General features: G+C 36.8%; 1 protein-coding gene and 1 long non-coding RNA gene across 2 annotated transcripts in view; one reads left to right on the top strand and one right to left on the bottom strand.

Moving 5' to 3' along the window:
• Positions 1-437: 437 nt before the first annotated feature.
• Positions 438-11,678, top strand: LOC110027389 (ABC transporter G family member 42-like). Its single transcript, XM_020728789.1, has 23 exons — positions 438-969; positions 3,732-3,941; positions 4,024-4,108; positions 4,437-4,596; positions 4,893-4,969; positions 5,044-5,097; positions 5,178-5,268; positions 5,683-5,984; positions 6,129-6,410; positions 6,495-6,811; positions 6,982-7,142; positions 7,268-7,377; positions 7,794-7,944; positions 8,047-8,187; positions 8,313-8,491; positions 8,596-8,928; positions 9,076-9,366; positions 9,445-9,528; positions 9,700-9,833; positions 9,931-10,158; positions 10,620-10,791; positions 10,874-11,128; positions 11,217-11,678. The coding sequence occupies exons 1-23, from the start codon at positions 566-568 to the stop codon at positions 11,484-11,486; spliced, it is 4,491 nt and encodes a 1,496-aa protein (XP_020584448.1). The 5' UTR covers positions 438-565; the 3' UTR covers positions 11,487-11,678.
• The window catches only part of LOC110027391, a 29,075-nt gene continuing 20,604 nt past the window's right edge, over positions 4,565-13,035 (bottom strand). The window contains exon 3 of the long non-coding RNA XR_002294337.1: positions 4,565-4,635. This is a non-coding gene — a long non-coding RNA (uncharacterized LOC110027391). The remainder of the gene's footprint in view (positions 4,636-13,035) is intronic.

Raw genomic sequence — 13,035 nt, 5'->3', positions numbered from 1 at the left:
TATCCTGAAACGCGGCCCGCGTGCCGGGCCCCGGTGGCGGGGGTCGATCAGCGGCCTGCGTTTGGTGTAAAAATTCAAACGCAGTTTCAGATAAGCTGATGAAACGCCCGCACTTATAAGCTGCCCCAAACAGACCCTATATTCCCCTAGAAACCACATTAATCATTTTGTATATCAGCCAAAAAAAAATGCATATAAAAAAACTTGACTCACTAATTATAAATATGTTCCATAACACTAATACAAATATATAAAATGGATAATGATCCCTTATATATTATTTAAATCTATTTTATCCATTTAAAACAATCCCATTTATTGACTAAAAATATTCTTATATAAAATCTATATATATAAAAGCATTAATTAGTAGACCGAGCACATCTCCACATAATCACAGAGTATATATATATATATATACATTGCTTCTCTTCAAATCTCCAAACCTTCTGTGCTGCTGGAGAAGGAAGAAGAAGAAGCAAGAACAGCTCCAAGTGTAATTAATGATCAGTTGAGAAAACTGCAATTCATCAGAAAGAATAGGAAGCTAAATAGAAACAGAGAGATGAACAGCATGGACTACAGTTGGAGTGGCAGCCAGAGCATAAGCATAAGCCAGAGGGCTTCCCACATGATGGGCTTGCCTTCCGCGAGCTTCGACGGGGTGTTCTCGCGGTCGAGGGCGAGCGAAACGAGAGCCATGGAGGACGAAGCGCTGCGATGGGCGGCGCTGGAGAAGCTGCCGACGTACGACCGGCAGCGAACGGGGGTGATCCGGGCGGGGTTGATCCGGCGGGCGCTGGACAGCTGCGAGGCGAGCGAGGATGCGAGGAGATATTACAAGTATCAGGCTGTGGATGTGGGGAAAATGGGTCTGGCTGAGAGGCAGGAGTTCATTGCTACCATTTTTAAGGAGGCTGAGGAGGACAATGATACTTTTCTTAAGAAGCTGCGCCATCGGATTGACAAGTACTGTTTTCTTAACTCTCCAACTCTCTTTTTGAAGAAGAAGAATGTCATATTCGTATATGTGGTATATTTTTACAGTGATATGATTGATTATCATTGATATACTTATCTATGTGTGTGTGTCATGAATGATTTTCATGCGATTATATATGATTTTGCAGAGAGAAACAAAGATAAATTGCATGCATGAGAGTAAATGTTGTTTGTTTTAAGATGCATGTGATGGATTGGGAGTGCGTAGCATTCATGGAATGGGTCAATTGCGTTTAATTTTTAGAAGGAAAGAAGAAAGGAAGGATTTGCTATAATGTCTTTTAAGAGCGTGTGTGTGTGCGCGCGCGCGCACGTGCATGTCTATAGTTTTTGTTTTAATTGAATACATAGTTTTTATTATTATTTTGAATATAGTTAGTAAAATAAAGTGTCATAGTATTTAAAATTTAAATGAGATTAATATTGATTGATGTATTAAGCGTTTGTTTGGGACAGCTGCAACTATTTGAAGAAACAACAGTGAAGTTGCTACAGCAATAGAAAAAGTTATTGTTCAAAAACCTAGGGTGACGATTACAATTTATTTTTTTGTTAAAAAGTCAGACTTCAGTTTTCTAGCAACAACAGCACTTAGCCAACTTATATTGTAAAACACAGCTTTCTACCGTAGTTCTTTGAAAACACAGACAAAATACAGTGCAGCACTGCACCGCTGCCACACTGCTGCCCCTAACAAACTCTAATTAATCAGAATTATTATTGTTTCAATAAAAATTTAAGATTTTCCACCAATATTAAAATTCAACTTGCAAGAGATCTGCATTATTTAAACTCTCATTTCCTAACCCCGGCTGGCAGCAAAGAAATTATATTTTTAGCATATTTTATGATAATTTAGTCAATTATTAATTCTGAAAAAATCCCATGATTTTATTTATTTTTTAATTATCAAAATTGAAGTGCACAGCCAGTTTTTAAAGGTTTTCTATTATCTATTTCATTTTTTTATTATGTGGCATTTACATACATACCATCCAATTCCTATGTATTTACATATTATACCCCTAAACTCTTCCTTCTAATTGACCATACCTTGTATCAAAAACAAAATGTATGAGACCCGGCCTTGCTCTAACATTATATAAAACAACACTAAAACCCAATTAAGGTTTAATATGTAACATATTTCATAAGCTTTTCATCTGATTTCTTTGATTCTGTAAAATTTTGTTTGCATATGCCGGCCATTAAATTAAAATAACTTAAATCTCAAATGTATTTTGTTAGATTTTCTTCAAAGATTAAGTCAATTTTCTATAAATTTGTTTGCTCTAATATTGTCAAGTGTTTCGGCACATCTCTATTTCTCTCTCGGATAAAAATAAGAAGAATCCAGCAGCATTTAGGAAACGCCTAAAAGAATCTTTGAAACTTATGTTTTTTAGGATAAGCAACCAGCAGTCCGGGGCCGACTTGCGGCTTGCATTTAGTGTAAAAAACTCAAACGTGACAGACAGCGTTTTTAAAAACACGCAAACCAAACGGTTATGCGGCGTTTTCAAAAACTATGCCGCACTTATAAGCTGCCCCAAACGGGCCCTTGATTGTAGTCAAAATTGCATTACGCTCTCACGCTCGCATGCACGGCATGGGTGTTTTTACTATGAATGCATGAATGAGTTTCAAATATTAATACATAATAGTTGGGAACATTTTTCATATATAGCACACAATTCCTAAGTATTTACATGGCTAGCACCTAATTAACTTTCATATTTGCATGCATAAAACTCAAAATTTTAACCTCCCATAAAAATAACCACAGTTAGTAACAATTTAAAAGTCAAATACATCTTTTTATACAAAAGGTTTATGACATCAAGTTGGTATGAGTATAAATATCAAACTTTAGGTGTTAGATATGTAAATACATGAGAATTGTGTGGCATGTATGTAAATCTCTCTTTTTTTTTTAATTAGGCAATTTGGATTTGTGGATAAGATAAATTAAAGAATAGTTTTATGACAAAATATTAGGATATTTATAAGCAATTAATAGAGTATTTTTTAGAGGGGAAAATAAAAATTATTCCAATACATTCAGCAATTCTACATAAACTATATGAATTCATGAAAATATCTTGGGGGGTCTTTATGTAATTATCCCAAATATTTATTGTAAAATAAATTGTCCATTTTTATGTATTCATTCGCATGTTTATTATTAATTAAAGGTTGGATGATTCTTTTATTTTGGAAGATTTACATAAATACCAGTCAATTCTTATGTATTTACATACTAACACTTAAATTTTAATTTTTGCATAAATACCACCTTCCCTATGCATTAAATGGTGTATATCACTTTAAAAAGGTTAAAATTTTGGTATTTTTGATGTGATATGAAAGATTTGGATGGCATAAATGAAAAAAAAAAAAGCAATTTTTGAGTGTTTGATACGTAATTTCATAGGAATTGAGCGGTTTGTATGCAAATGCCCCCAAAATATAAGTATTTAGGAGTGTGATATGATGAATGTGAAATTCCTAACAAGGTGAAGAACACATTTTCATGCATTAGGTAAGATGGCATGTATGCAAATTGAAGTTTAAAAGTGGTAGATATGTAAATAAAAATGAAGTGGTATGTAAGCAAATGTTCCCCCTTTTATGGGGAGCTTAACATAAGTAGAGAATGGAAAATCAATATTAACATTGATGAATTTGAATGCTAATTAAGTATTCATACAAATGCACTTTTCTTGTAGGGTTGGCATAGACCTTCCAACTGTGGAGATCAGATTTGAGAACCTATGTGTGGAGGCTAAATGTCATGTGGGCAACAGGGCTTTGCCAACTCTTCTCAATGCCACCATAAATATTGCAGAATCAATTGTTAGGTTGTTTGGTGTCAAATTTACAAAAATGGCTACTCTCAACATCCTTAAGGATATCTCTGGAATTATAAGATCTTCAAAGTAATCATTTTTATACTATATTTACAGCCAAACATTAATAAAAAAAAAAGTAAGAGTAATCATTTATGTTATTATCTTGCAGAATGACATTACTCTTAGGCCCTCCATCTTCAGGAAAGACGACACTGTTGCGTGCATTGGCAGGGAAACTTGACCCATCTCTCGAGGTTTCTACATAATATCATAAATGGACAAGCACGCGCAAGCACGCGCGTGCGCGCGCGCACACACACATATGATATTTATTCCTACTAAAGTAGCAGTGCAACCATACCACATACTTCATATGTATTTAAATATCTAACACCTAAGTATCTATTATACCACCTTACCTATGGATGCAAAGATGCATTTCACGTTTTAAAAGTTAAAACAATGATATGTTGGGTGGTATAAATATAAAAAAGTGAGTTAATGGCTACTTAATATTGCTGCAAAACTGATGATGATGATGTGATGATGATGATGATGATGATGATGATGATGATGATGCAGATGGGAGGTGAAATAACATACAATGGATATAAGCTCCATGAGTTTGTCCCACAAAAGACAGCAGCATACATAAGCCAGAATGATGTGCATGCCGGTGAAATGACTGTGAATGAGACGCTCGACTTCTCTTCCAAATGTCAGGGCGTGGGGGATAGAAATGGTACTGATTTGTACATTCATGTACATTTTTCCGCATCAACTACAAAAATAAATAATAAATGGATAATCAATAAATGGCAGTACTTATTTAAAGGCACTTTTGAAAAATACATAAAAATATTTAAAACTGTTAATAAAAGCCTTTGCAGCGTAACAAATGAAGAGATTTAAAATCCGCGGCAATGAAAATAGCACGAGTTTTTAACATTTTAATTGACTGTATAAAGTATTGTGAGAACTTTTTTTTTTAGTAGTTAATATTAGAGCTCTTATATTTGTATTTTTGTTGCTTTTCAGAACTTTTGAGTGAGTTAACCAGAAGGGAGAAGGCTGAGGGCATATTGCCTGACCCTGAAGTGGATTTGTTCATGAAGGTATATATGTAAATTTTAGAGTCACAGTAAGCCATGTTTAGGCCTTGTTTATAATAATTGTTTGATTTTTTTAGGCCATTTCTGTTGGAGGTGGGAAGAACACTCTTCAAACAGATTACACATTGAGGGTAAGAAAGCTGGTTATTTGCTGCATGAATTAAAAGCTCATGAAAATTCATTCCTTTTTGTGCCAATTGGAGAAATGCAGATTCTGGGACTGGATATATGTTCTGATACTGTTGTGGGTGATGAGATGAGGAGAGGAATATCAGGAGGACAAAAGAAACGTCTAACTACAGGTTTGAAAAATTGGTCATCGACATTAATTTTCATTTGAAAACTAGCAGATAAAAAACAGGAGGATTTACATACATACCACTCAGTTCCTATGTAATTACGAAGCTAACACCTAAACTTCAATTTTTACATACATACCAACTTACCGATGCATGAAGAGGTGTATCTAACTGTTTAGAATTTATGAAAGTGGTATTTTTTATGTGATATGAAAGATATTGAAATGAAGATGTTAAATATGTAAAAAAACATAGGAATTGGATGTTATGAATGCAAATGCCCCTAAAGAATAAATTGAAAACTTCAAGATATGAATGCCATGAAGTAAGAAAGATCCTCGAGCATGTAGTTTCTTAGCATCTTAGCTCTATTATGTGAAAAAAAATATGGGAATAAATGGGACAAATCTTTCTCAGGTGAGATGATTATAGGGCCAACAAAGACATTGTTTATGGATGAGATATCGACAGGGTTGGATAGCTCAACCACATATCAAGTTGTGAGGTGCCTCCAACAAATTGTGCATCTAGGTGAAGCCACTATACTTATGTCCCTCCTCCAGCCGGCGCCCGAGACCTTTGACCTTTTTGATGACATAATCCTACTGGCCGACGGCCAAATAGTCTACCAGGGTCCGCGAGTGAATGCCCTCGAGTTCTTCGAGAGTTGTGGGTTTAAATGCCCTGAGAGGAAGGGCACCGCTGACTTTTTGCAGGAGGTAAGGTTTCAATTAATAAAATCATACAATGATAACTTTACCTTGTCTGATTGATGAATTTGTGAAATCTGGTTGCTAAATATATTTGGAAACTAGTACTTTTCAAGAGATTGCTTGTAAATATGTGTTGGGATTTCTTGGCAGGTTACCTCAAGGAAGGATCAGGAACAATATTGGGCAGAAAAGACTAAACCATATCGATACATTTCTGCAACAGAATTTGTTAGATATTTCAAACGCTTTCACGTTGGCAGAAGTTTGCTGAATAATCTCTCATACCCTTTTGACAAGAGGAAGAGTCATGGAGCAGCCTTGGTGTTCAACAAGCGCTCTGTGCCAGTGAAGGAACTCCTCAATGTATCAATTTCAAAGGAATGGCTTTTGATCAAGAGGAACTCCTTTGTTTATGTCTTCAAAGCAGTCCAGGTACATTCTAAGAAATCAAAACTAGCAATTTTTTTATGGGCGCTCTCAATATGTCCACTTTTTATTTTTATTTCTTTTTTGAAGCTCACCATATTGGCATTGATTGCCTCAACCGTTTTCCTGAGGACAAACATGCATACAAGGAATGAAGCTGATGGGTCAGTCTTCATTGGAGCAATCGTATACAGCGTCATTGTAAACATGTTCAATGGATTTGCTGAATTAGCTCTTGCTCTATTGAGGCTTCCTGTGTTTTACAAGCAAAGGGAGCTCCTTTTCTACCCAACATGGATCTTCAGCGTTCCAAATTGCATTATTCGGATTCCTATATCTATTCTAGAATCTGCAGTTTGGGTGATGATGACATACTTCACAATAGGATTTGCCCCAGAAGCTGATAGGCAAGTCGCCCACCTACTTCATGGCGATTCATTAAAACTTGAATTCTCAAAAAGCTTCATGCTTGAATCTAATATTCTGTTACATAATTCATATCACCGTTAATATTCTAGTTTGCAAGGAAGAGATTTTGTAATCAGTAATATTTTCTAACACCTTTTGCCTGGAGCAGATTCTTCAAGCAGTTGATCATCTTCTTCCTCATTCAGCAGATGGCAGCAGGCCTCTTCAGGGTTGTGGCTGGAGTGGCTAGAGATTTGACAACCGCGAACACTTTGGCATGTCTCGTTACACTATTCATGTTTGCTGTTAGTGGCTTCATTCTACCTAAAGGTTCTCCTTCTTGTAGCCTTAACCATATGTGGAACTAACAATGTTGTGTGGACAATGTGGTATTCCTTAAAAGCCTTAAAACATAAGTGCGGGATTCTAAACAAAGAGGTTATGATGTTTTTCAGAGATGATACCAAAATGGTGGAAATGGGGTTACCAAATTTCTCCAACGACGTATGCATTTACTGCTCTTACGATTAATGAGATGTTCTCTCCTAGATGGATGGACAAACTTGTAAGTCTTAACTACAGCCATACTCCTTAACTTAAGACCCTATGATAGTGTAACTGCTTCCTGTTGAGTAGCCATGGCAAACTTAGCTAAATCTTCCTAAAATGGGGCATTCACATATAACACCTAAACTTCAGTTTTTTTTGCTTTTATACCACCCAAATCTTTCATATCACATCAAAAATACCACCAGTTTCAACTTTTAAAAGCGAAACATACCTTTTCATACATTGTGAAGGTGGTATGCAAAAATTGAAGTTTAGGTGTGAGACATGTAAATACATAAGAATTCAGTAGAATGAATGTAAATATTCCCAAAAATATATCATGCTTGTTCGCTTGTTTTGTTCAATGAATAAAATGGAAAGTTTTTTTTCCATTATCTGAGCCTTCAGGCTGATCCTGAGTAAAAATGGCAGGCACCTGATGGCAGAAAATTGGGGGTGGCAGTCCTGGAGAATAGCAATGTCTCCACCGATGAGAGCTGGTTTTGGAAGTCAGCCTTCATTCTTTTCCTATATGCTGTATTATTCAACGCTATGTTCACTTTGTCCCTCATGTATCTAAATCGTAAGTCACTCAATTTATGCTAAATAGATTTGATGCACGAATGATTGGCATTATCAATAACATTCAATTTTTCTTCTTTTTTTTGCGGGGGAATAATGATAGCTCTGGGCAAGCCAAATCCTCTCATATCAGAGAACAAGGCAGTGGAGATCATGGAAGCTGGGGAAGTCGAGGCAATGGAGTATCCACGAATTAGAAGGGCTCTATCATCCAGAAATTCTTCTTCTCGATCTATAACAGGAGGTAAGAGAAATAATATGGGTGTGTTGGGTTTAATTAATATAAAACAAATATCGGCAAACTGATAGAATTTCTAGAAAAAAATCATACAATTTCTGAGATCATCATGGTATTTATTGTTAATGCAGCTGAGATGAAGATACAAGGATCAAAAGTTCGAAATAGTGATGCTTCACCTGATTGGCGTGATTATGAAGCATACAAGAATCAAGCAAAAAAAGCTGCCTCAAAAAGAGGAATGGTTCTTCCTTTCACACCACTTTCCATGTCTTTCAATGAAGTGAACTACTATGTTGATACGCCTCCGGTGAGCTTCTCTTTCTTTCTTGATTAATTGTGTGTGGTTTTCAATGAAAAACTCAATTTTCACTACAAAACAAATAGAACAATCAGAGATTTTTGGTTTGATAGGAAATGAAAGAGCAAGGAATTACTGAAGATAAACTTCAATTGTTGAGGGGTATTACTGGAGCTTTTCGTCCGGGAATTCTTACTGCCCTTATGGGAGTGAGTGGAGCTGGAAAGACAACCCTTATGGATGTCTTGGCAGGCAGAAAGACCGGGGGCTACATTGAAGGAGATATTCGAATTTCAGGCTATGCTAAGAATCAGGCAACTTTTGCAAGGATATCAGGCTATTGTGAGCAGTTTGATATTCACTCCCCTCAGCTTACTATCCGAGAATCATTGATATTCTCAGCATTATTGCGCCTCAGCAGTGATGTAAGCAAAGAAGAAAAAATGGTATGTATAGCTTCTACCCCTTCTTCATCAAGCTTAGTTTCTATTGTTTGTGGCTAGGTTGGTGAAAAGTGAAAATATGAAAGAAACATTCATTCTAATAGGTTTTAGATGCAATAAAGTTTTAACTTTTGATTTATTTATCTTCAGAGATTCGTTGATGAAGTGATAGATCTAGTTGAGCTTGATAACCTTAAGGATGCATTAGTGGGGATACCAGGAATTTCTGGTCTATCCACAGAGCAAAGGAAAAGATTGACCATAGCAGTGGAGCTGGTTGCTAATCCTTCAATCATCTTCATGGATGAGCCTACATCAGGACTTGATGCGAGGGCGGCTGCTATTGTGATGAGAACAGTGAGAAACACTGTTGACACGGGAAGAACTGTTGTTTGTACCATCCATCAGCCAAGCATTGATATATTTGAATCCTTTGATGAGGTTAGATTGTTTAATATGCGTATATGTATTTTTCTATTCAAGTCTATCTGGTTCTAACAATCGAGTTTCTTCAAACAGCTGCTTCTATTGAAAAGAGGGGGTCAAATCATTTACTATGGACCTTTAGGAAAGAATTCTCAGAAATTGATTTCTTATTTTGAGGTCTGTGCTTCTAAAATCAACTTCATTTTGATATTTGTCTGGATGAGTTCCAAAACAAGCATGAAAAAGTGAAATTTTACTTGAATTGAAACTTTTTGACTCCTTTCATTTTTCTCTTCAGTGACTGAGAAGACTGCTTTGATCTAATAATCATTCATAAATCATTAATAGGATATTCCAGGAGTTGAAAAGATAAAGAATGAACGCAACCCTGCAGATTGGATGCTGGAAGCAAGTTCTATTTCCATTGAGGCAAGATTGCTAATTGATTTTGCAGAGATATACAGATCTTCAAGTTTAAATATGTACGTCAAGAGCCAATAAAAACAGAAACTATTATTCTCTTTGCGCCTTTATTCCATAGTTCTTCTATTTTACCTTCTGTCTTCATTCCTTCGCTAGGCGCAACACAGCATTGGTTAGAGAGCTGAGCAAACCACTTCCTGGTACAACTGATCTCTACTTCCCAACTCCATTTCCTCAATCCAATTTTGGTCAGTTCAAAATCTGCTTGTGGAAGCACTGGTCAGTATATTGGAGAAGCCCAGAGTACAACCTCGCCAGACTAGGTGTTACCATTGTCACCGCTCTGCTTCTTGGAACCATTTTTTGGAAGATTGGTAAACAGAGGTATGTAAATTATTTCTGTTATGCTGCCATTCTAATCAACTTGTTCTAAGGGGGTGCTTGTGCTGCAAGTATGATTTAGTAAATCTGTTAAATCTACCGTACCTCTGGATGCAGTAAATCCAGATTTAAGTTGGGAACCTAAATGCGCAAAATAGAGAGCAAGTGGCTGACTACCTCACTAAAAGACTTAGGTCGTTAGATTTATCTAGATTATATAACAAGATGGGCTTAGTGGATATCTTTTACCCATCTTAAAGGGTAGTGTTGAGATTTGTATCTTATTTTGAGGGGTTTACTTATAAATAGAAAAAATAGAAGAAGTGTACCGGTTATTTGCAAAAGATTTGTATGGCTCTATAGAAGCCATGCTCATGAATGAAAAAAGTAATCATTTCTTTAAAATCATTTGTTCACCAAACACGCCACTAAGAGTGAGCTAACAATTTCCTAACTGGACCCAGGGAAAAATCCACTGATATTACTGTTGTCATCGGAGCAATGTACCTTGCAGTTATATTCGTTGGCTTCGGTAACTGCTCCACAGTACAGCCAGCCATCACAACGGAGAGGTCGGTTTTCTATCGTGAGAAGGCTGCAGGCATGTACTCGGATCTACCCTATGCTCTTTCACAGGTATCCTTATGCCATAGATTAAGCTGGCACCAATCATCAGATAGAAAGAGCCTGATATAATTTGCTTTACTCTCAAATACAGTTGATAGTTGAGCTGCCATATGTGCTCTTCCAAACAGCATATTATTCACTTATGGTGTACTCCATGATGAGCTTTGAGTGGACTGTTTCAAAGTTCTTGTGGTTCTTTATCATCTCCTTCCTCACTTTCCTCTATTTCACATACTATGGGATGATGACGGTGGCTGTAACTCCAAACATTCAAGTCGCTGGAATCTTATCCTCCTGCTTCTTTTTCCTCTTTAACCTATTCTCTGGACTCTTCATCCCTAGAACTGTAAGTAAAACAACACCTATAGTATATTAGAAAGGCTAAGATGATGCATAAAATGTTATCATCTAACAAAAAGCTTTTGGATCTGCAGCTAATTCCAAAATGGTGGTCTTGGTACTACTGGTGCTGCCCTGTGGCATGGACATTGTACGGGCTCATAGTGACGCAATACAGTGACCTGCACGACTTGGTGAAGGTGCCAGGTGAAGCAGACCAGAGCATTAGAGACATTGTTATGAATCATTATGGGTACAGGGATGACTACGTGAGCCTCATGATTGTGGTACTCATTGGCTTCACAGCCTTGTTCGCATTTACGTACACGTATGGTCTTCGAACCCTGAATTTCCAGCAGAGGTAGAGAAGACAAATAAAGGAAATCATTAGCAATAGATATAAGGGAAATTTACTAGCTCATAATTCTTATGCATTTACATATCCCACGCCTAAAGTTTCATATTTACATGAAAAAATGTGTATTTCACTCTTAAAAAGTGATAACAGCATTACTTTTATGTGATATTAAGGATTTGAGAGCTAAATGTGTAAATATGAATGATAAGATGTGAGATATGTAAATATATAATAATTGTGTGATATGTATGTAAATGCCCCCAGATAAAATCATTCCTAAAAACTTTATTCCTATTTATCTCTCTTCTGATTCCTGAGCTGATGAGCCTTAGGCAGTTTTGAACATCCACGCTCAGGCTTCTCAGCTCTTTGCAAAGACTTCTGTTACTTTCACGAAGTGAAAACCTAAAAATATTCCTGATGAATTGGAAGCCATTACTACATGTTCATATAATCCACTTATGTAATTGGTGAAGGTGAATTGTTGAGTGGTATTGCAAGGGGAATGATTCTTGATGCTTCTCAGTGGTTTTTTAAAGTTACTTATTTATGTATTTATATTAAGAAAAAGGGTATCTGCCATTATTTTTTGTTAAAGTTTAGCAAAGTTATGTACACATTCAGCTTCACAATAAAAAGAAAGCAGGATGAGATGAATTTGGGGAACAAGTTTAATGAGCAAATATACGCTGTTGTGAGATATGTACTTCGTGGCATAGAAATGAAACGCAAAGAACACAAGCAAACACAGATCGTTTACGTGGTTCGATCCAACTGGATCTACATCCACGGGAGGGAATCAATCAAATAGTTCACTAAGGCAAAAGAAATGGAGAATACATAGCTTATACATAGAGATGAGCCCTCATCTTCCTTCTATGGCCTCCCTCTCAAGCGACACCTTAATACAAGGCCTCAAGATGCTCTCCTCCTCTCTAGCTCTCTAGCTATACTCTCCTCTTTTGTGGTAGCTTAAGATCTCTTCCCTTGCTCTCCTAAGTCTCACACCCTCTCTATTTATAGAAGCAAGAGAGTGGTAGATGGGAAATAGGTGAGCGGTAGGTGAACGGTAGGTGAGATGTCGTAGGTGAGCGGTGTCACATTACAAAAGTGTCATTTTAACTTAGTTCATTAATTGGGGGTCAAAATAACAATTCTCCACCTTGACCCTCAATTGAGAAGCTTCGAAGTAAAGATTCTCTCCACCTGGCCCCTGAGGGGCCCTCAGCTCTTGCTTGAGTCTGCTAAGTCCAAACAGTACATAGAATTAGCAATCACGGTTCTTCCGATAAGAGAGTACAGCCCCTTTTTCCTGACACTTTGTATGACGACACGAGGGCCTTTGATTACTCTGATGTAGTCATTCTCTGCCTTGAACGAGCATTCGCTTGACTCTAGCGTACCTAAAGAAATCAGATTTCTTTTGAGCTCTGGTACGTACCTGACATTTTTCAGTACTCGTTCAACTCCGTCAAACATCCTTATCCTGATTGATCCACTTCCAACAACCCTGTGGGCTTTATTGTCTCTCAGTAGAACGGACCCATCATTTTCCT

This window comes from Phalaenopsis equestris, unplaced genomic scaffold (genome assembly GCF_001263595.1).
Source record: "Phalaenopsis equestris unplaced genomic scaffold, ASM126359v1 Scaffold000428, whole genome shotgun sequence".
In the NCBI taxonomy this organism is placed as follows: domain Eukaryota; kingdom Viridiplantae; phylum Streptophyta; class Magnoliopsida; order Asparagales; family Orchidaceae; genus Phalaenopsis; species Phalaenopsis equestris.
This window is presented reverse-complemented; position numbering and strand designations above follow the sequence as displayed.